The sequence below is a fragment of the Podarcis gaigeae genome (assembly GCF_964106915.1).
Source record: "Podarcis gaigeae genome assembly, chromosome: 7".
Classification (NCBI taxonomy): Eukaryota; Metazoa; Chordata; class Lepidosauria; order Squamata; family Lacertidae; genus Podarcis; species Podarcis gaigeae.
The window spans coordinates 25,587,939-25,607,479 of record NC_139683.1 but is presented as its reverse complement, the minus strand read 5'-3'; the positions used below and the strand labels follow the sequence as shown (position 1 = coordinate 25,607,479).

At 43.0% G+C, this 19,541-nt stretch overlaps 2 protein-coding genes across 18 annotated transcripts in view; both read left to right on the top strand.

The window, feature by feature from the left end:
- Positions 1 to 8,045, top strand: part of LOC310849509 (neural-cadherin-like) — a 54,430-nt gene extending 46,385 nt beyond the window's left edge. For 2 of the 10 annotated variants that reach the window (XR_014566946.1, XR_014566949.1), the window contains 5 exons: positions 858 to 1,038; positions 2,669 to 2,922; positions 4,312 to 4,377; positions 4,615 to 4,769; positions 7,240 to 8,045. Coding sequence is in view for 5 of the 10 variants with exons in the window: in XM_083749740.1 (XP_083605866.1) it covers positions 858 to 1,038; positions 2,669 to 2,922; positions 4,615 to 4,769; positions 7,240 to 7,632 (983 nt within the window). In the remaining 5 variants the exon portion in view is untranslated. Of the gene's footprint in view, positions 1 to 857; positions 1,039 to 2,668; positions 2,923 to 4,311; positions 4,378 to 4,614; positions 4,790 to 6,219; positions 6,377 to 7,239 lie in introns of all 10 variants that reach the window. The other 8 variants (XR_014566948.1, XM_083749744.1, XR_014566945.1 and 5 more) reach the window with 7 other exon arrangements.
- A 1,480-nt stretch (positions 8,046 to 9,525) lies between these two features.
- Positions 9,526 to 19,541, top strand: part of INTS8 (integrator complex subunit 8) — a 28,380-nt gene continuing 18,364 nt past the window's right edge. For 2 of the 8 annotated variants that reach the window (XR_014566952.1, XM_083749765.1), the window contains exons 1-9: positions 9,567 to 9,690; positions 10,540 to 10,721; positions 11,278 to 11,455; positions 12,153 to 12,293; positions 13,061 to 13,132; positions 13,645 to 13,696; positions 17,665 to 17,847; positions 18,403 to 18,510; positions 18,838 to 18,987. Coding sequence is in view for 4 of the 8 variants with exons in the window: in XM_083749765.1 (XP_083605891.1) it covers positions 10,592 to 10,721; positions 11,278 to 11,455; positions 12,153 to 12,293; positions 13,061 to 13,132; positions 13,645 to 13,696; positions 17,665 to 17,847; positions 18,403 to 18,510; positions 18,838 to 18,987 (1,014 nt within the window). In the remaining 4 variants the exon portion in view is untranslated. Of the gene's footprint in view, positions 9,691 to 10,539; positions 10,722 to 11,277; positions 11,456 to 12,152; positions 12,294 to 13,060; positions 13,133 to 13,644; positions 13,697 to 17,664; positions 17,848 to 18,402; positions 18,511 to 18,837; positions 18,988 to 19,541 lie in introns of all 8 variants that reach the window. The other 6 variants (XR_014566950.1, XR_014566951.1, XM_083749767.1 and 3 more) reach the window with 6 other exon arrangements.

Here is a 19,541-nt window from a genome sequence, read left to right as displayed (position 1 = left end):
GCAGCTTATGAGAATTTGCACCACCCACTTCTTCCATGTTTGGGGCCCCCACTGAAAATGCCATGCCATCCTAGGATAACTCCTAGGAAGCCATTCATTTAAAAAATATTTATCATCATCATTTCTCCCCATAACTGTGGCTTTTTCCGTGTTGTATCAATGGAATGCAATTGTAACAGGTAATAGGTGTTGTGCTTTTACAGTGGTGCCTCGCTAGACGAAAAGAATTCATTCCGCGATTCTCTTCGTCTAGCGGTTTTTTCGTCTTGCGAAGCAAGCCCATTGACAGCTTAGCAGATTAGCGCTACAGCTGTCAAGCGGCTTCCAGCGATCAGCTGTTAAGCGGCTTATGAGCGGAACAGCTGATAAGCGGCTTAGCGGCTTAAGGAAAGGGCGAAAAAAGCGAAAAAAAACCCGCAGGGGGATGCAAGATTTTTTTCGTCTTGCGAAGCAACCCCATAGGGAAATTCGTTTTGTGAAGCGCCTCCAAAACGGAAAACCCTTTCGTCTAGCGGGTTTTCCGTCTTGCGAGGCGTTAGTCTTGCGGGGCACCACTGTACTGCTTGTTCAATAGCAATGGAATAAGCTTTCAAGATGGTGCATTGGGAAGTGGTTCTCATTGTCTCCGCCCATTTGTTAATGGGACAGCTTTGCACTGTGCTGTACTTGGCAAGACTAGCAGTTTCCTGCATCGCTGCGCCAGCATGATGCTCCTGACTTGAGTGACATCCAGGGTTCACTGAACATCGGTGCAATGCACTTTCACCACTTCTAATGTCGCACTACACTCCAGTTAAAGGAGGACCATTTACAACAAAGCTCACGTAAGCCTCTCTTCCTTCTGGTGCCCCCTGCAGGCTGTATGAGGGATGTCCGCCTGAACGGCCAGCCTCTTCTTGTGGATGGCAAAAGCACTGAATACAGCTTCATTGTGGAGCAGCAGGGCATCACCATAGGTTGCCATTCCAGCTCTTGCAGCAGCCAGCCCTGTTACAGCCCTTTCCACTGCGTAGACCTTTGGAGGAAGTATGAGTGCAGGTATATATACCCTGGTCTTGCTTTGTTCTCTTTTCCTTTTGAATTCTTTTTCCTTTTGTAAAATCAACTGGTTGGCCACGGTGAGAACAGAATGCCAGCCTAGGTGGCCCATTGGGCTGATCCACCAAGGGTCTTCTCTCATATCTTGGAAGGAAACAAGCCAGCAGTAACCCTACCAGTCTTTTTGCCGCAACACCAGTGTGCATGAGTTCCTGCACACAGACAAGAAAGGAACCTCGCCACCTGCACCCAGAGAGCTTTGCATTTTTGCTTTACTTGGGAGCTGGGACTAGCTTACTTTCTGGGACATCATCCGTTCCCGAGAACATTTCCTGCCGTCGTTCCAGATTTTGTGATAACCGTTCTAACTCGTCTGTAGAGGGCATAAACATGGATGCAGGGGCAGGCAAGCACTGGCTTAAGGGGGCTAGAGAGCATTGCACCACTTTCGAAAAATCACTCCGTTCCCATGCCTTGCTTTTAGAGGGGCACCAAGTAGTCCAGGGTCCTTATTGGCCTGCACACATCACCAAGGGACCACAGGATGTGTTGCCTCTGGTCCATCATTTCAGGAGCACAGCCACACAAGATAAGTGCTCCTCCCAGGCAATCTGTTTATTCTGCATTGATCCTGGTTTGCTTGCACAAAGCTTACGCTGTGTCTGGCCTTCATTGAGCAAGCATTCAGATTCATTTACATGGCAGTTCTGTAACAATGAACAGTCACACTGCTTTGCTCATGGAGTGTTAACACATTTTTCTGCTAACCCCACAACTTTCAGTGCATTTCCCCATCAGAGTCCATTTGCCGTTCCTATTAATTGGGTTTGTTGCGCTAGAGCATGGGTAGGCAAACTAAGGCCTGGAGGCCGGATCCAGCCCAATCGCCTTCTAAATCCAGCCTGCGGATGGTCCGGGATCAGCGTGTTTTTACATGAGTAGAATGTGTCCGTTTATTTAAAATGCATCTCTGGGTTATTTGTGGGGCATAGGAATTCCTTCCTTTTTTTTTTTTCAAAATATAGTCCCCCCAATGTCTGAGGGACAGTGGACCGGCCCCCTGCTGAGACAGTTTGTTGAGCTCTGCACTAGGGCAATAGAGTGCCCCTATCTACTTTAATTATGCAAACCTGAATTTCTGATACAGTGGTACCTCGGGTTACATACGCTTCAGGTTACAGACTCTGCTAACCCAGAAATATTACCTCGGGTTAAGAACTTTGCTTCAGGGTGGGAACAGAAATCGTGCGGCAGCAGCAGGAGGCCCCATTAGCTAAAGTGGTACTTCAGGTTAAGAACAGTTTTAGTTTAAGAACAGACCTCCAGAACGAATTAAGTACTTAACCCAAGGTATCACTGTGTATGCTTGAATCCCTCCCGCAAAATAGTGGAGCCTGGAGAAATCCAGAGACAAAAGCAGCTTAGGTGGGACCCAAAAGGTACCTGCCGTTATTTCAGCCACTGGTTCTGCTCACTCCCCTAAAGGAACTTGTGGGTCCCCAAAGCGGATGTTTATCAAATTGCCCCGGAAAGGGATTTCTGATCGTTCCTTTGCATAAACATTGCAAAATAACAGGGCGGCTTCATGTTTTATCTCTTTTATGAAAACGGTGGGTTTCTCTTCATCCAGGTGCCCAGCTGGCAAAGTGGAAGTGATGGATAATCTCACGGGCCTGAAACAGTGCACATCGTCGCCCTGCGGGCACTGGAACTGCAGGAACGGAGGGACCTGTGTGGCCCAGTCCCGAGACAAGTACGTCTGCCAGTGCCCTGAAGGTTATAAAGGGAAATGGTGCGAAGTTGGCCCCGTAAAAGCAGGAAGGCCCGTGGGGCTCAGCTCTGGTTCCATCTTGGCTATCAGCATGTGCCTGCTTGTTTTTCTAGGTAGGAAAGTTTCACCTCTCTTGTGCTACATCTTAATACTGTATTGAAATGAGGGCGCTTAGCAATGCCTCTGCCTTCCTGTACTGTTTTAACAACTGTTAGTAAAAGATCCTCCATGGAGATCTGGCTACATTCTTCCTTCCTTTCCCTCACCCCAGTTCTTCCCATCTCCCCATCTATGTCTTCAGTAGTTCTTGGTCAAGATTGGCACACGTGCTAGACAAAATGGAAGCTTATCTACATTGTTTTGAATATATATGGCAGGCCTAGTCCCACTGCTCCTCTGTGCACTCCGTAAAATTCTCTGCCCTGGTGCTCAGATCAGCATTGGACAACTGGGTCCAGGACCTGGCATTTACATTTCCCACAGGACCTCAGAATGCTGCTATGTTGGGCTCTGTGGGCAACCACTGTAGGGAAAAAAAGGGCCACTGGGTGTGATTCTACTCCCCTGCTGTGTGCATTTGGATAACAGCTGAGCAGTCTTGCTAAAGCTGGTTGTGTACCCAGGGCTCCTCTTCTGTGTTCAGTGGAGCTCCACAGATGCATGGGGCTTGGCAGTGGGAGATCCTCACTTGAACCTCCAAGGCTGCCTCCCTGCATTTAACCCTGTGCTTAGGACTTTGAAAACCGAAATGCAAAACTGACCTCAGCTTTGAATGAATTGTTAACTCGGGAAGGATAAAAATGAGCCAAGGATCATGTGCATTGCCTGGAGGAAAGGCAGGAAATAAAGCAAAATAAAAGACTCCTTCAAATAAAGAGTCAGCTTGGATGGTGATATTTCTGCTGATATAAGCACAAGCTATTTACTCATGTTTTTGCAGCCCCTTCACTTCTCTCTTTGGATGTGGGAAGAGCAAGGCTGGATCAGAGCCTATCCGCCAAGCATCCTGCTTTCCACAGCAGCTAGCCAGATGCCTGTGGAAAGTACACAAGATGAGGGCAATTGCTCTCTCCCACTGTTGTTCCCCAATGACTAGTATACAGAGACATGCAGAGTCTCACCCTGGAAGTAATATATAGCTATAGCGACTATTACCGGTAACTATTGAACAAGCCAAGATATATTAAACCAGATTCAAGCTGTGATTTAATATCCTGACTTGTTCTGAAGCTGGCACCAATAGTTTCATGATTTAGATGAAATGGGAAACTCTGGTTATTTACAGACTTCCTCATTTCATCGTGGTTTGCAACAAGGGGAGAAGAAGGGAGGGGCTGCAGGCATGAGTAAAAGGCTCATGCACCTCAGCTTAAGTCAAGATACGAGCATACAAATGCGGCCACTGTGTACATGTCTCAGAAAAGTAATGACTCAATTTATAATACCACTTTAATCTTCATTAAAACAGTGTTTTACTTACTTTGGGTATCTTATTTACTCAGGATTGGTGAAAGGCCAGAGACTGGCCAAAATGCCCTCTATTTAAATGTCCTAGTGGATTCCTGTAGGTAAGTAAAATACCCTTTTAATGAAGCTTGATGTTAAGATATAGATGATTCATTACACTCCTGAAAAATGTACTTTTGTTTAATTGACCCTTAAATTAAAACACAGAATTTCCTCCATACAAATATAAAACTTAAATGCTTTGCTTTTCTTCTTTATGAATTGTATACAGCTATGCTCTGCAGGTTGAAGGCTGCTCATAACCAATGTTTCTTTTTTCTTTCTTTTTCCTTCCTCAGGTTTATTAGTTTCCTATACTGTGTGGAGTCAGTGGGGGAGATCAAGGTTTCGGAAAGGAGGAATTTACCACATCCCTGAGGAACACGAAAGTTGGGAAGATGTTAGAGAAAACATCTTCAATTATAACGAGGAGGGTGGAGGGGAGCATGACCTGGTATGGTTTTGCATGACCTGGTATGGCATCACAACAGCATTTTAAATTCCTTAATAGGCCAGATTCAAATATGCATCAGAGAAATAAAAAAGAAGTAAAATAAACATTTTGAAGGCATGATTGCGAACTGTTTTGTCAGGGGAAAAGTTTGGTAAATGAAATACTTAACCATAGCTAAAGCATAATGCTGTCCATGTTTACTCAAAAGTAAGCCCCACTGTGTTCAGTGGGGATTACTCCCTAGTGTGCAGGTTTAGGACTGCATAAAATTAATATTTATTTATTGCTTTCAGGTTTTGTTTACAAAGCAGTTTACAATATGAATAAGGGTGGGGTGTGGGGGGGAGATGAAGAAAAGAAGAGTGAATATAGGGGAAAAGATAATCAGGGGTTAAAAGACATACACCCCCCCAAAAAAAATTACTCTCCAGACAAGAATTATCATTGCAAAGAATATTTGTGCTTCCAGTTTTTTTAAAATTAGTTTTTATTACTGTTTTGGTGTCACAAAACAAATCTTAGTTACATTCTTACAAAACTGGAAGAGATTAGAAATTACAGTTGCATAATGCAGCCACTGCCAACCTGTATGCAGCTTACTTGACCAGGTACTGACGTCCATCCTTTATAAGCCTCTTGCTGTGAGGTTCCAAATGGAACAGTTTAATTGACTAGCAAAGCATGGGCTGTGGGTTTGATACAGGAAGTATGCCATGAAAGTTTAAAAAAACAAAACTGGGAGGCTGGGAATGGGTGGGTCAGTGAGGAAATAAGTGTCACAACCACTTCCAGAATTGTAATGGGAAAGAGATGTTGCCTTTGTGATAAGACCCTCTTTGCCCTTGATTTTATCCCTGGTGCCTATCCCTCAAATATTCTCATTGATTTAAAAAAACCCAGGCCCTGACTTCTTAGCATCCTGGACCACATTCACCTGCCCAGACGTATTTGTCTGAGGTAAACATTTGAGTTCCCATAGACCTCCCTTATGTTTCACGTCTCTCCCCTTTTTGTCATTGTCACTTTCCTTTAGGGTGGTTCACATGAACCCCTCCACATGGAAGGGATCATCATAGGGCCTTACCTGTCACTGCCACATTCCCCTGAAGTTTTCATGTTCAGTTGAAATTGGAAGGAGTTCTACCTGTGTACATCTGTACAACTCTTCCTGATGCCACTGAACACACAGATGTTACAGAGTGTGCTGGTAGTAACGCACAACTGTGCTAGCCCACACAGACCCTCCATGTAGTCCTTTACTGTACGGAGACATGTGAATTCCCCTTTGAGTACTCCAGGGCTGGCTCAGGGGATGATGAGGTGTGCTTCTGAGGAGGCTTCAAGATGGGTGAAGGGCCCATCATCCCACCATTCTCCTTTTGTATGGAGCCCTCCCCCTCCCAGTGGCAGCACGAGAGTATTCTCAGTTTGCGTGACCTGCTTCTTCCAGGTTAAGAGGGCCAGGGTTGCCTTGTCTGAGCGCCCCCCAAAATCCAAGAGCCGGGTCTGGAGTACTCGCAAATTTTATTGGTCGCCACATTTAAAAGAAGAGATAAAACTGAATACAGTACTTTCAGCTGAGGCTAAACCAACTCTGAGTACAAAAGGTACTTAACACTGTCTCTCCTGTCTTGTGTTTAATATTAATTAGCATTAACTTCTTGAAAAACTGGTGTTGTGCATTTTAACTGTGTTGTTTCTCTGGAATCAGCCAGAGGTCTTGCTCTAGGACTGACGTTTTGCCAAAATGTTCTCTGAAAGCTTTTTCATATAATAGAAATTTCTTAGAGCTTGATCTTCATGTGGGGAAAACTATATACACTGTAAATTAAGAAGTCTGGCATGAGTGGTTCTCCCCAACCATCAACACATGAAGTTTGAGTGTATGTTCATTGGCTAGTAAGTCTGTGGACTTACAGAAGGGAGGCAGAAATCTTTAAGAAATTTTGTATGACCTGACCTTGATTGTATGTAGAAGTGTGTATTTGGTGGGTGGGGCTAGTGGTTAATATGTGAAGCACTGCCACTTATTTGACTGAGTTTTTGAGAATCAGTGTGATTCAGTAGATAAAGCAGCCTTTCCCAAACCAGTTCTTTCCTGATGTTTTGGACCACAAGTCCCATCACATGTGACCATCAGCCATGCTGGCTGGGGCTGATGGGAGTTGGAGTCCAACAGCTTCTGGAGGCCACCATATTGGGGAAGGCTCAAATGAAGAGATGGACTTGGATCTGTAAAACACCCAATGCAAAGTCCTCCTTCCTCTACCGTGGTCTGAATGTGGCCTTGAGCAAGTCCACCATCTCACTACCATGGTCACCATCTGTCAAACAGGACAAATAGTGACTGACCTCCCAGGGCACTGGGATAGAAAAAAGAATAAAGACTTGAAAGGGATGAAAAGTGTGATAAAATAATTAAAGGTAGTAATTTTATTTACTTAATGTTTCCTTTCCATTTCCTCCCCAGAGTGCTTATAATATAGATGCACTGAAGCAACCTCTACAAAGTATACCTCATCTTTCCTCAGGAAACACTGCTTCACTCCTCAGATCACATTCTGGACCACAAAGAAACCCACTTGTGAATCACGCATACCTGAAAGAATCTTCTTCTTTGGTCCCAGACCTCAAATATTATGTGTCTCAAATACAACAGGATGCAGACAAAGATTTGCAGAGCCTTCCAGCTGATACTGTGCAAGTTTATTGCCAAGAGTGCCAACACTCTTTGAGTGGAAGCTTGCATTCCTTGGACCTCTCCAGCATAGAGGAAGATCTAAATTATAATTACCTCCAAGAATGGGGACCAAAGTTTGTAAGGTTAAAAGAGCTCTATGAACTTCCAACTGAACAGTTGTAAAATGTGGGAGACAGGAACCTAGCACATTGCTGTGTGATGGATCCTACTCCTAGGAGAGCACACTTCAAAAACAGTTTAGTATTTTATTTAACAATCCAATTTTGGTTCTATTTATTCATGCTGGTTATTTGGGAACAATAGTGTGGTTGATCTCCTCACCTTCCCTTAAATTACCTGTATACAATATTTTAGTGTACAAATAACGTTAGAGGGATATTTGTTGTGAAGCTTTGAAATGCTTTGAAATGAAGGAATTCTGTAGCACTGAAGAGTAGCCTTTAAAGTACCTGTAACGTGTGAATCTTTAGTAGTAATCTAGATGTGCGAGTAAATTTCTGCCATATTGTATTATTTAATCCTCTTAATGCTAAATGTTTTGTGTAGATATTGTAAAATACATTTGTTTACTTGTCCCTCTCTTTTTGTACTTGGGCGTCAATAAAATCTTCACTCATTTTTCTAAATAAGGGGGGGGGGGGAATAACAGTTGGACGGCAGCAGGAACCACAAATAAAATGTAGAATTAGTATAGAATTAACCTACAGCTCCCCATGGGCATATGGGAAGCACTTCTTTGGGTGGTGGGTCTGATGCTGTTGGGCTTGCCTGTGCCAAAGGGCATTGTTCCTTCTAGAGCCACCCCCCCCATAAGTTTGGATGCTAATTAGGTTAATTCCCATGTGAGAGCCAGAAGGAAGCAGAAGGGGTGTGTATGTGACTAACCCAGATTCTTGCAGAGATGGAGTGCTGGGGAATGGCCAGCTGGTGAGAACATACAAGCCATAACTTCTTTGGCGATCACTCATGGCCGAGTATGATTGTCTTCCATGAACATTATCAGTGAGTCCGTAAGTGACTGTGGAGGCCACTTCTGGTTCCACACGTCCTTCCACAGTGGGGACATTGGTTTCTGACCCGGAATTGATCACGGTGAGGCTTTGCCAAATGTGACTTTCTCTTAGCTCTTTTCTCCTTTTCACTCTTGAGTTTATGCTTTTTCTAAGTCCATGACACCTTTGTTAAAGGCTGTTCTCCGATTGGAGCGCTTGCAGGCCAGTGTTTCCCAATTATCAGTGTTTATACCGCATTTTTAAAAGATTTGCCTTGAGAGAGTCCTTAAACCTCTTTTGCTGACCACCAGCATTACACTTTTCATTTTTAAGTTTGGAATAGAGTAGTTTCCATTGACACATACAGAGGATGCTTGATGGGTGGGAATATGGTATTGAGCTCACCTGTTGTGCTGAGCAGTTCACTTGGAGGAAAGAGGGAAAATTAGAAAAAGGCTGCAGGCACCTGGGTCAGAGAGAGCAGATGGCGAACCACTATTACCAGGGTCCTGGGGAAGTGTGGTGGGCAATAAATGAGGGAGTGGACGTTTGTAAACTCTGCTCAGCCTCTCGCCCACCTGTCGGTGCTGTTGCTCAACGTCAGCTCAGCCCACTATAAAAATCCGCGATTGGATAATGGATGACACAGCTGATCCGTATATTTGCAATCAGGCGGTGTAGAAATGATAAGGCAAATCCCTGCAACTTCTCTCAAGGGAGCGGAGCAGCGGCCTGAACCTCGCGCCAAGATAATGCGCAGGATTCCACAGTCTTAAACACGCACACGCATAAGTGATCCAGCTCCCCCCAGGATCAACAACCCATTAAACCTTTTCACCCGCCGCACAGCTGCCCTGGGAGAAGCTCTACCGGTTGAATTTCTGCTGCTCGCCGCGCACGTGCGCGCTCCGTGGTCCTCCTGGGTGGAATCCAGCGCGAGCGAGCAAGCAAACAAAAGGCACTATGCTTAGGCGAGCGGCCACGGAGGCGGAGCCAGCCGGAAAGTGACGAATCGCTTTCCGAGCCCGGCCTGCCGCCGCTTCTCGATTGGCCGGAATCCAACAATCGGGGCGGAGCAAAAGCCCGGCCGGCTGGCTTTCCGTCCCTCCCCTTTCCCCGAGGCAGGGCAGGCAGGATAAGAGCAAGCGGCGCAGGCGGCGGCCATTTTGGTTGGTGGAGGTAAGAGAAGGAGGCGGAGGCATTTGCCTGTAAAGGGTCAGAGGCAAAGGTGAGGAGGGCGAAGGGGCTGCCGCGTCGCTGGGTTCCAGTGGTGTGGGGCGGAGGGGGTGCTCTGAAGGGATGGGATGTTTAAATAGGTGGGGTGCGGTCTTGCAAAATAAAAGGGATGCAAGGGAGGAGGCGCTGTAGTATGTGGTGCCGCAGGACCCACAGTGTGTCGCTTTGCGCCGCTGCCGTGGCCCCTCCAAAACGGGGTCTGGATGCAGGAATGGTTTGCCCCCGGCGTATGTGAGATGCAATCAATGCAACAGGGTGGTAGCCAACACACACCTGAAAGATGACGCTTCTATGCAAAGCTCACTGTTTGCAACATTTGCAACGTTTCTACGTGTATCCGTGTCAGCTGATAATAACAGCTCTAGTGCACATGGTGAAGACAGCTCCGGTGCACAAAAGCAAAGGCCTCAATGAAATCCTTTTTTTAAAAAAATAGTCACTTCATGTATGTTTTTTAATGAGGGACTCTCTGTTGGTTTTCATGTAAGGATGCAGATGAAATGGAAATGGAGCCTAATGAGAAGCGTATCATGTTGTGAACCGCCCCTGAGATCTGTGGATGTTGGGCTCAGACCAATCAATCAATCAATCAATCATTAAATAGCTATTTGTTTGTTTTGCATTTTATTTATTTTGCATTTGTTTTGATGGTTCTGGAGTGTATTGCTTTGGTGCAAGGTTTTACAAACAAGAGATCCGTTCCTGCTCACCCGGGATCCCCATCTGTTGTGTTTGTGTTGTGGATCTCAGTGAGGATTAGATACTCTGCAGTCATAGGAATATATTGCATTGTATGGAGCAGCCACGTTCTGTTATGATGTTGCTTTTAAATCTGGTGCAGCTGCTGGCCCAGCAAATGCTTGAAGAAAGGGAAAGAAACTTCAGAGAGGAAGATGAGTGCAGAAGCTGCTGACCGAGAGGCTGTCACTTCAAGTCGACCTTGCACACCTCCCCAAACATCCTGGTTTGAGTTTTTGCTAGAGGAGTCTCTGCTGGACAAACATCTGAAAAAAGTTTCGCCTGGTTAGTGATATCAAAAAATCTACAGAGATCAAGAGAGCTTGACTGTGTTGTTTCTGCTGGAATGGTTAGGATTCTCCTTACTTCTATGTATAGGAATTCTTTTGTTGTGAGCTAAATTTGTTACTTGTCATTTGAATGTGGCTGTACAGTTAAGCTGCTTAAATCCCATTGAAATCAATGGCATTTTAGCTTAAGGGAATGCCACATATTATGAATGTGTGCTCGTGTTTAGCAAAAATGTATAAAAGGTATCGTATTGAATAGAAATAGGGCAAACATTTGCAAGCACATATCATAAACATAGCCACGATTGGTTACAGTGTTCATTTGGTGGTAGACCTGAGTTTGTGTCTGTGTGATGTGTGAAATGGCCATAAATGCAGGGTTGTAATCTTCATCAATATGAAATAATCAGACAAGTTTGTTTTCTCTAAATAAAAAATCATGGCTGTGCGTTCATCCTGGAAAGAATGCTGTTTGCTTTGTATTGGTTACCTCTTTTTCTCTAGTATTTTCATTCAGATCAAACTTTTCCAAACCTGTCTTTTCTGCCCAGTAGATCCCTCACCTGTTCAGCTAATCATTCAGTTTTTGGAGCAGGCTTCCAAACCTTTGGTGAATGAGCAGAATCAGGTCCAGCCTCCACCTGATAACAAGAGAAACCGCATTTTAAAATTGCTTGCTCTGAAAGTTGCAGCACATTTAAAGTGGGATTTGGATGTACTGGAGAAAAGGTATCAGTGGACTTCTTGGTTAATGTTGTTAACATATAATCAATGGGGAACTTGCAGCTCTTGGGAATTGTAGTCCAGAAACATCTTATTATCCCCCACCATTAGCCATACTGTCTTGGGCTGATAGGAGTTGTAGTCCAACATCATCTGGAGGGTCCCAGGATTTAGACAGCACTCATTTTTTAAAAAAAAATTACATCTGTTGTGCACGTTCTCTCTGATTTTTATTGTTTTTGTTGTCTTAGAGGAGCACATGCCAATACAAATGTATGCTTTAAAAAGTACCTACAATGCTATATTAATAATTATTAATCATGATTCAGCAAGCCTGCTGAAAGTAAACAAGTCTGGTCAGCGCCTGTATGGGAGAACACTTGGAAACCTGATGTATGCTACCTTAAGTTGTACAGTGGTACCTCGGGTTACAGACGCTTCAAGTTACAGACTCCACTAAACCAGAAACAATATCTTGGGTTAAGAACTTTGCTTCAGGATGAGAACAGAAATCGCGTGGTGGCGGCGCAGCGGCAGGTCCCATTAGCTAAAATGGTACCTCAGGATAAGAACAGTATCAGGTTAAGAACGGACCTCCAGAACGAATTAAGTTCTTAACCCGAGGTACCACTGTTTTGCTTTAAGGAAGTTTTGTAACGAAGTACCATTCTGTAACTTTAGCAATCCTTGGTCTTTTATTCAGCTTATCGGTTCCTGTATTGAACATGCTGCTGAATGAACTGCTGTGCATTAGTAAGGTTCCTCCAGGAACTAAGCATGTAGATGTGGACCTTGCCAGTTTACCTCCAACCACAGCAATGGCGATACTACTCTACAATAGATGGTGAGAACATCATTGTTTGAGTGTCATTGATGTAATTCAAATATGGAGACAAAGTGTTAAGATTAAATTAATCTTGATTATATTGCTTAAGCTAAACTGGTCTAATTCAATAGTCCTATGACAAAAATGTTGTATGCACATTGGTTTGCAGTTTTCTTTGAGATTTAAACCAGCAGTTGTAATAAATCATTATTTTCAATGTGTACGTAGATCGCTAACTATAACATTATTTTGTAACTTACATAAAAGATCAAGGAAAATTATAGGGATATACTGTCAAGTTATTGAATTGGAGGAGAAGTTGACCACAATCCCATTTTAAATATGGTGTAGAGTCTTAGATCTGTTTGTTGCCATTTTTCGTGGGTGGGGCATATGCAGCCATGGATAAAGTTTCACATATTTTTCCTTGTAAAATAGCTTTTTGATACATAGGAGCCATGCAAGAAAAAAGTTGGCAACTTCATGTGCAATACTATACATGATATTTTTTTGAATCAGCTAGGCTGTTGGTGCTTTTTGATAACTTGTGACTCTGTCACACTTTGAGTGCTGTTTTAATGTAGCACAAACTTTTGTTTGAAGCTGAAATAATGGATAGAGCATATTTATTTATTTATTTATACATACCCTGCCCTCGCCAGGCTCAGGTCGGCTAACACCAGTAAAATTACAGTAAAAACATAATGGGGGGGGGGGAACAATTTAAAAATCAGTTTGTTTCCATGACTGAACTCTATGCTTATCACTTAACTTTCTTTTAATAGGGCTATTAGGACCATAGTCAAAAGCAGTTTTCCTGTCAAACAAGTGAAACCTGGTCCACCTCAGTTAAATGTGTAAGTTTGTGCATTTGTTTCAGACCCTTACAAGCAATATATTAATCAACTTAACTCTAATTTTAGCAAGACACAGAAGTGATTTAACATCATAGATCATTACAATAAATATTGTTCAGCCGTTAAATATTATTGTTGGTTACACGGTCAATTGAAACTTTACTGTATATTTTTTTAAAAGGGTGTGTGTGTGCGCGTGCGTGCGTGCTGGTAAACTTTTTTTTTTTAAAAAAGAACCCTGCCACTAAATTCATTGTAGCTGAGAATAGGTTCTGGTCCTATTAGAGCAAATTATATTCAGAAAAGCTTTGTAAAATGCCTAAAATTTAAAAACTGAATCAATTCTCTATTACTGAAGTGTTGTTGGAGAAATTTAAAATTTGTAAACAAAAAAAACTTGTTTTTTTTAAATTCAAAAGATGTAAGCTGTTTTGGAAATCTAAATATAGGGGCATCCATTTAATATTGCTTTGAATGGTACGCTCATTGTTGCTTTTGCCTTTTTTATTTAGAATGAATCAGATTCAGCAAGAAAAGGAAGTAACAGAAAATATCCTGAAAGTAGTAAGTGCCTTTTTCTTTGCTAGATGTGAATGTGAGTGGATTGAGGTATTTAAAGAAAAAATGTGGAACTTTGGATCAATGTACTGAATTTAAATCCTTCCTGGATAAATATGGCCCCTGGTAATTTTCTTTTCTTTTCAATAGTTTATTTGCCATAGCATATATTCCAAACATTCTCATGCTCATAAAAACCGTAGAGTAACACGTCATGTGCTCCAATCTCATTAAAAGGAAGGAATACATTAAGATGTGAGTGAAAATTAAGATATGAGTGTATTAATGCAGCTTTATTGGAGACACTGGCTATAAATTTTTGCCCAACCCATGACTGTGTAAATAACTGCTTTAAGAGTTCCTTGCAAGAATACTATGTGTGGGTCCATTTTGTATAAATATGTTGCCATTCTGGCCTGTTTTACCACATTTCTCAGTCTCTTCACATTTAAAGTAATTATGTTGGTGTCAGTACTCATTCTGACAGATGGTTATTAATTACCCCGCCCCACATTAAGTTGTTCTGTAAAGTTATTATCATTATGGCAGATAGCAGTGAGCCACTGCCGTCGCTGTGCAGGCAATGTCAGCAAAGCAGGTTCTTGAACACTAGTTTCTAAGATTTCCTGTGCTAAGGATCTACAGTTCAGAGTCCCTGATCCATGCCGCTATTAAGTGTCCTGTATACAGTCATACCTCGGGTTATAGATGCTTCAGGTTGTGTTTTTTTGGGTTATGGACCGCCGAAACCAGGAAGTACCGGAATGGGTTACTTCTGGGTTTCGGCAGCTGCGCATGTGCAGAAGTGCTAACTTGCGTTTTGCGCATGCGCAGAAGTGCCGAATCACAACCCACGCATGCGCAGACCCGCCACTGTGGGTTGTGAAGCCTGCGGGTTGCGAATGTGCATCCCGCACTGATCACGTTCGCAACCCGAGCATCCACTGTACTATACGCGGTTGCTGCATCTTCTGTGCGGGCAGATGTGCTGTTACGTCCGCTGCTAAGTCCTTCACCCAAGTTTCTGGGTGAATCAATGCAGCAAAACGAGGGACTCCAACAAGCAGTGATGCTACTTCCTTATGTGGTGAACCCAATTCCTGATCCTCAAGCTCCCTCATTGAGAGCCAGGCTGATGTTGTGACCATACCTGCCTCACTGTAACGTTTCCCCCCCACTGACTGAGAGATGTCGCTTGCCGAAGGGGACTGGAGTTTGCTTGTGTTGTTTCGTATTTTGATGAATAGTTCCTTGTGTGAGGTGGTATTGAGGATAATGGGTTTTTGTGAAGACTCCTTGGATTGAAAATTGATTGGGTATGTTGTAGGAATTTTGAACTCTGTAGAAATCTTTAAAAGACTGGATTTCAAAAGTTCAAGCCTTCCGATAATCCCTTGTTGCTCTTCCATTGGGAGGTCTTTAAAAGAGCATTTCAAATTCTCCTCCCAGTTGCAGTGGTCTTTGGTTAAATTTTCTGATTCCAGGCAGTTGATCAGATCCTCGGGGGGGGGGGGGGTTGCTTTGGCTATTTTGAATTCTCCTTATTGGTGTTGTCGTCGTCTTCTTCTTCTTCTTCTTCTTCTTCTTCTTCTTCTTGTGATGGCCAGCTGCTTTAGGGTTATCTAATAATGGCAATATAGTCAAATTTTTAAAAAACTTGTGTTGGAAAAACTCGCATAGCGGTCAACTTAGGCTTGGCACATGGTAACATTGTCAGGATACTGGGACTCCTGAAAGATAGACTCAATTTTTTGGTTTATCTCCTTAGCTCGTGGGGCGTTAGAGGAGGTACCTTTGAAACCCTGTGACAACTCGAGTAGATCTCCCTATTGAGTGTCCGCTTGACCTTACTGATCAAAATATCCATTTTGGAATGTAGTTTGACAAATCAATTGTTTTAGCTGTCATTAAAATCAGCTCAGCTGGGTTCTCCTGAGTAGCACTCAGGTTCGTCTCAGCCTTCTGGGGTTCTGAATTTGCCTTATTTTGATTGCTGTTGGGCTCCCTGATAATGCTGATAGGATCTTCATATGAATCTCCATGTACTTCAGCTAGCACTGCAAAGCGATTGTGAAAGGGGACTTGTGCAGACGTAGCAAGACATGTTGAGGGGGAGGGGGGGAAATCCTGATCTTAGAGTGTTTAGCTATGGGAGGCGGTAAGAAGTCCTCAATTTCTTTAAAACGTTTGTTTGCCCCCCTGATCATCCTTCCCACCAGTTAGTGTGCCAGACTGGTCAGAGGGCGATTGAAAATTACAGAGCAGCCGGCTTAATTAAGCATAGGTTTACTCTAGAAACACTATTGTTGTTTTTGAGTGAGTTGAACCTCCCCCAACCTCTTATCAGCATTAATAGTTAAGGCGGCTGGGGTGTGTTTTGACTACTGCCGGCTTTATCTTCGAAGAATACTGAATAATTTCCTTTCAGGGAGGCTATACTTCAGACAGCTGGGATGCGAGTGGTGCTGTGGTCTAAACCACCGAGCCTTGGGCTTGCCGATCAAAGGGTTGGCAATTCGAATCCCTGCGACAGGGTGAGCTCCTGTTGCTTGGTCCCAGCTCCTGTCAACCTAGCAGCTCGAAAGCACCCCCAAAAATGCAAGTAGATTAATAGGTACCACTCTGGTGGGAAGGTAAATGGCATTTCCGTGTGCTGCTCTGGTTTTGCCAGAAGCGGTTTAGTCATGCTGGCCACATGACCCAGAAAAACTGTCTGCGGAGCAGACCAACACCGGCTCCCTTGGCCTGTAAAGCGAGATGAGTGCCGTAACCCCAGAGTCGTTTGCGACTGGACTTAACTGTCGGGGGTCCCTTTACCTTTACCTTTACACTTCAGACAATTGTAAGTCTGCATATAGGCTGAATGTAAACTCCCCCCTCTGAATTATCATGCAGCTACTGTTTCCAGTTCAGTTAATTAGCTTATGTAGGTAACAATTTAAGATTTTAAGGAGGTTTTCTCACCGCTGCTGTATCGTAGTCGCCATCTTTCTTGTAACTTTCCTGTGACCCTGTTGGTGCCGTCTTATTTGTGGTCTAATTCCGGTCCATGTTATAAGAAAGAGTCTGTTCAAGGAGGTCGTGGTGGAGAACCTCTGACCCACAAGCCTAATTTGGCCTGCCAGGTCATTTTGGCTAAGTCATTCCCACCTGCTCCTACATCTTGTGTCATATACGATGTCAGGTATGGGATAGATAAAAACCTGTCTCAGGGATTAGCTGATTGGCAGTGTCTGTAAAACCTTATGCAAAGCTCTGTGTGAATAGTGCTTTAAAGGGGGCTTCTGGAGGTGACTTTGGGCTAAAGGATCACCTGGCATCATTTGTGAGGTCAGTTGACGGACCCGTCAAACTCTACCTGGAAGGGGGTGGGACACATAATGATCTGGTCTGCCGGACAGATGCAACTCCCCACCCCGAAGGAAATTTTCTGATGTATGTGTATTGTGGTGCAAGGAACTAGGCCACAAAAGCACAGGAAAAAAGAGCAGGCTCTTTTCACAAGTTACTGGTCTTATTCACTCATTCATTCATATTTTTATTTATTTATTAAAATTATTTGCCACCCTTCATCACAAGATGTCAGGGCGGTTCACAGAATAAAATACAAGATAAAAGCACAAGTAAATAATTGAAACAAAAGCAACAATAATCTTCTCTTCTCACAGGCGCATTTAAAGTTGGTGTATAATTTTAATCAGCCAAAGCCTGGTTGAAAATTGTGATTGAATTCAGTAGGACTTGCTTCTGGGTGAGCATGTTTAGGACTGTGGTGTTACTTCTGAAGTGTGCAAGCTAATCTGAACCGGAAGCAAATTAAAGGGTTATTGTTTGGGGTTAACTAAGTTAGTAATATCCTATGCTGCTTATGGAGTAAAGGAGAACTTTCTGCTAAATATTCTAAATATAATGAACACATTGAATAATAAGTGGCAATAATAACTGGATACATACATTTCTTTGGGTCGTTACAGCTAAAAGAACAGGCTGCTGATTCCATTCTGGTCTTAGAAGGAGCACTCAAATTAAATAAAGATCTTTATATTCACACAATACGGACTCTAGATGTGCTAGCCATGGAACCTGATGCGGTTAATGGAGAAACAGAGAGTTCCACAGCGGGATTCAACATCAGTGCTGAGGAACTGCAGTGTCAGGTATGTCAGACATTTTGCCTGAAAACATAGCTGCTGAAATGTGGTGGTGGTGGTGCTTATGATGCAATTCATGGTGCCTCAAAGCACCACTATTATTCTATATTCAAGCTTCCTTGATTTACCTGTGGCTTCTAAGCTTATATACATTTTATGAAATAATTAAATATGAAATACCACTTGAATGTGTATTAAACTTCAAAGTGGTTTACAAAAAGTAAGCTTCAAATTTGGAGTCTCACAATTATCTCTAGGCCTCTGTTCCTTTCCCAATTATTACTAAATTCAATTTGGATATTTTCCAATTGTTGGAAATAGAAGGAAAACACATATTTAAGCAAATATGTACCACAGAGTCTTCAACACTCTGAGCATAGTCAACCTTTTCCTTCAAGCTTTTCTCAAAGATTGTGGCGGACACAGAGATTTTATATATCTACCATAGTTTTGTTTGTTTGGATAATTTATATCCTGCACTTTCAACATAGATTTATGTTCCCACAGTGTAAGAAACAAAAAGTATAATTTTGAAAGAAATGCTGCTTGTTTGTGTTTCAGGTCTGCTACGATTTAGGTGCCATCTATTTTCAGCAAGGTTCCACAGATTCTGCTCTTTATGGAAATGCCAGAGAGAAATTTTTTAGAACCAAGGAACTGATTTCGAAGGTAAGTCATTCAACAATAGATAGCTCATTTCAGTTTGTGCATGTGTAACCAAATATTTCACATTCATGCAATGCGATCTAGTGCTCACTTTAACTAGATATATCCTGTGAGCTATTTGGGTTTACCTATTTGGGTTTTCTGATCCTTTGTCTTAAGTACAAGAAAACTGAGTTTTCCATTGCAAAATGTAATGGCCCCATTCAAACATGCAATGCATAATATATATACATTTAGGAAATGATTTCATCATATATAGCCTTTGAAGACATTTGTCTTAAATAATGAATTGTTTTAAAGTTACTGATACAAATTGGATATTTCTTACAGATTGGCTCTTCTCTTCATTGCATCATAGATGAAAAAAGGTTAGCTGGTTACTGCCAAGCTTGTGGAGTTCTTGCACCTTCTGACAATACTTCACAGCCATCAACTCCTTACAGTCAAATCCATAGCTGTTTAAGATCTGGCAATTATCAGGTAAAGCTTGAATTGCACATCATGTGATCCTTATATTAGTCTGCTTGTTTATTCCTCAAGTAAGGTAAAAAGGTAAACAATAAATGACCCCTAGGTGGTTAAGTCCAGTCAAAGGCAACTACGGGGTACGGCGCTCATCTTGCTTTTCAGGTTGAGGGAGCCGGTGTTTGTCCACAGGCAGCTTTCCAGGTCATGTGGCCAGCATGACTAAACCACATCTGGTGCAACTGAACACCGTGACAGAAGCCAGAATGCACGGAAACACTGTTTACCTTCCCACCGCAGCTGTACCTATTTATCTACTTGCACTGGCATGCTTTCGAACTGCTAGGTTGGCAGAAGCTGGGACAGAGCAACGGGAGCTCACCCCGTCACGGGGATTCGAACTGCCAACCTTCCAGTCAGCAAGCCCAAGAAGCTCAGTGGTTTAGACCAGAATGACACCCGCGCCCCCATTCCTCAAGTATATTATTAGTAGTAAGCAGAATATTATTAAGTAGAATGCTGTATATAAGAATTGTTATTCTCTTGAGAATCAAAACCGGATAGAACCA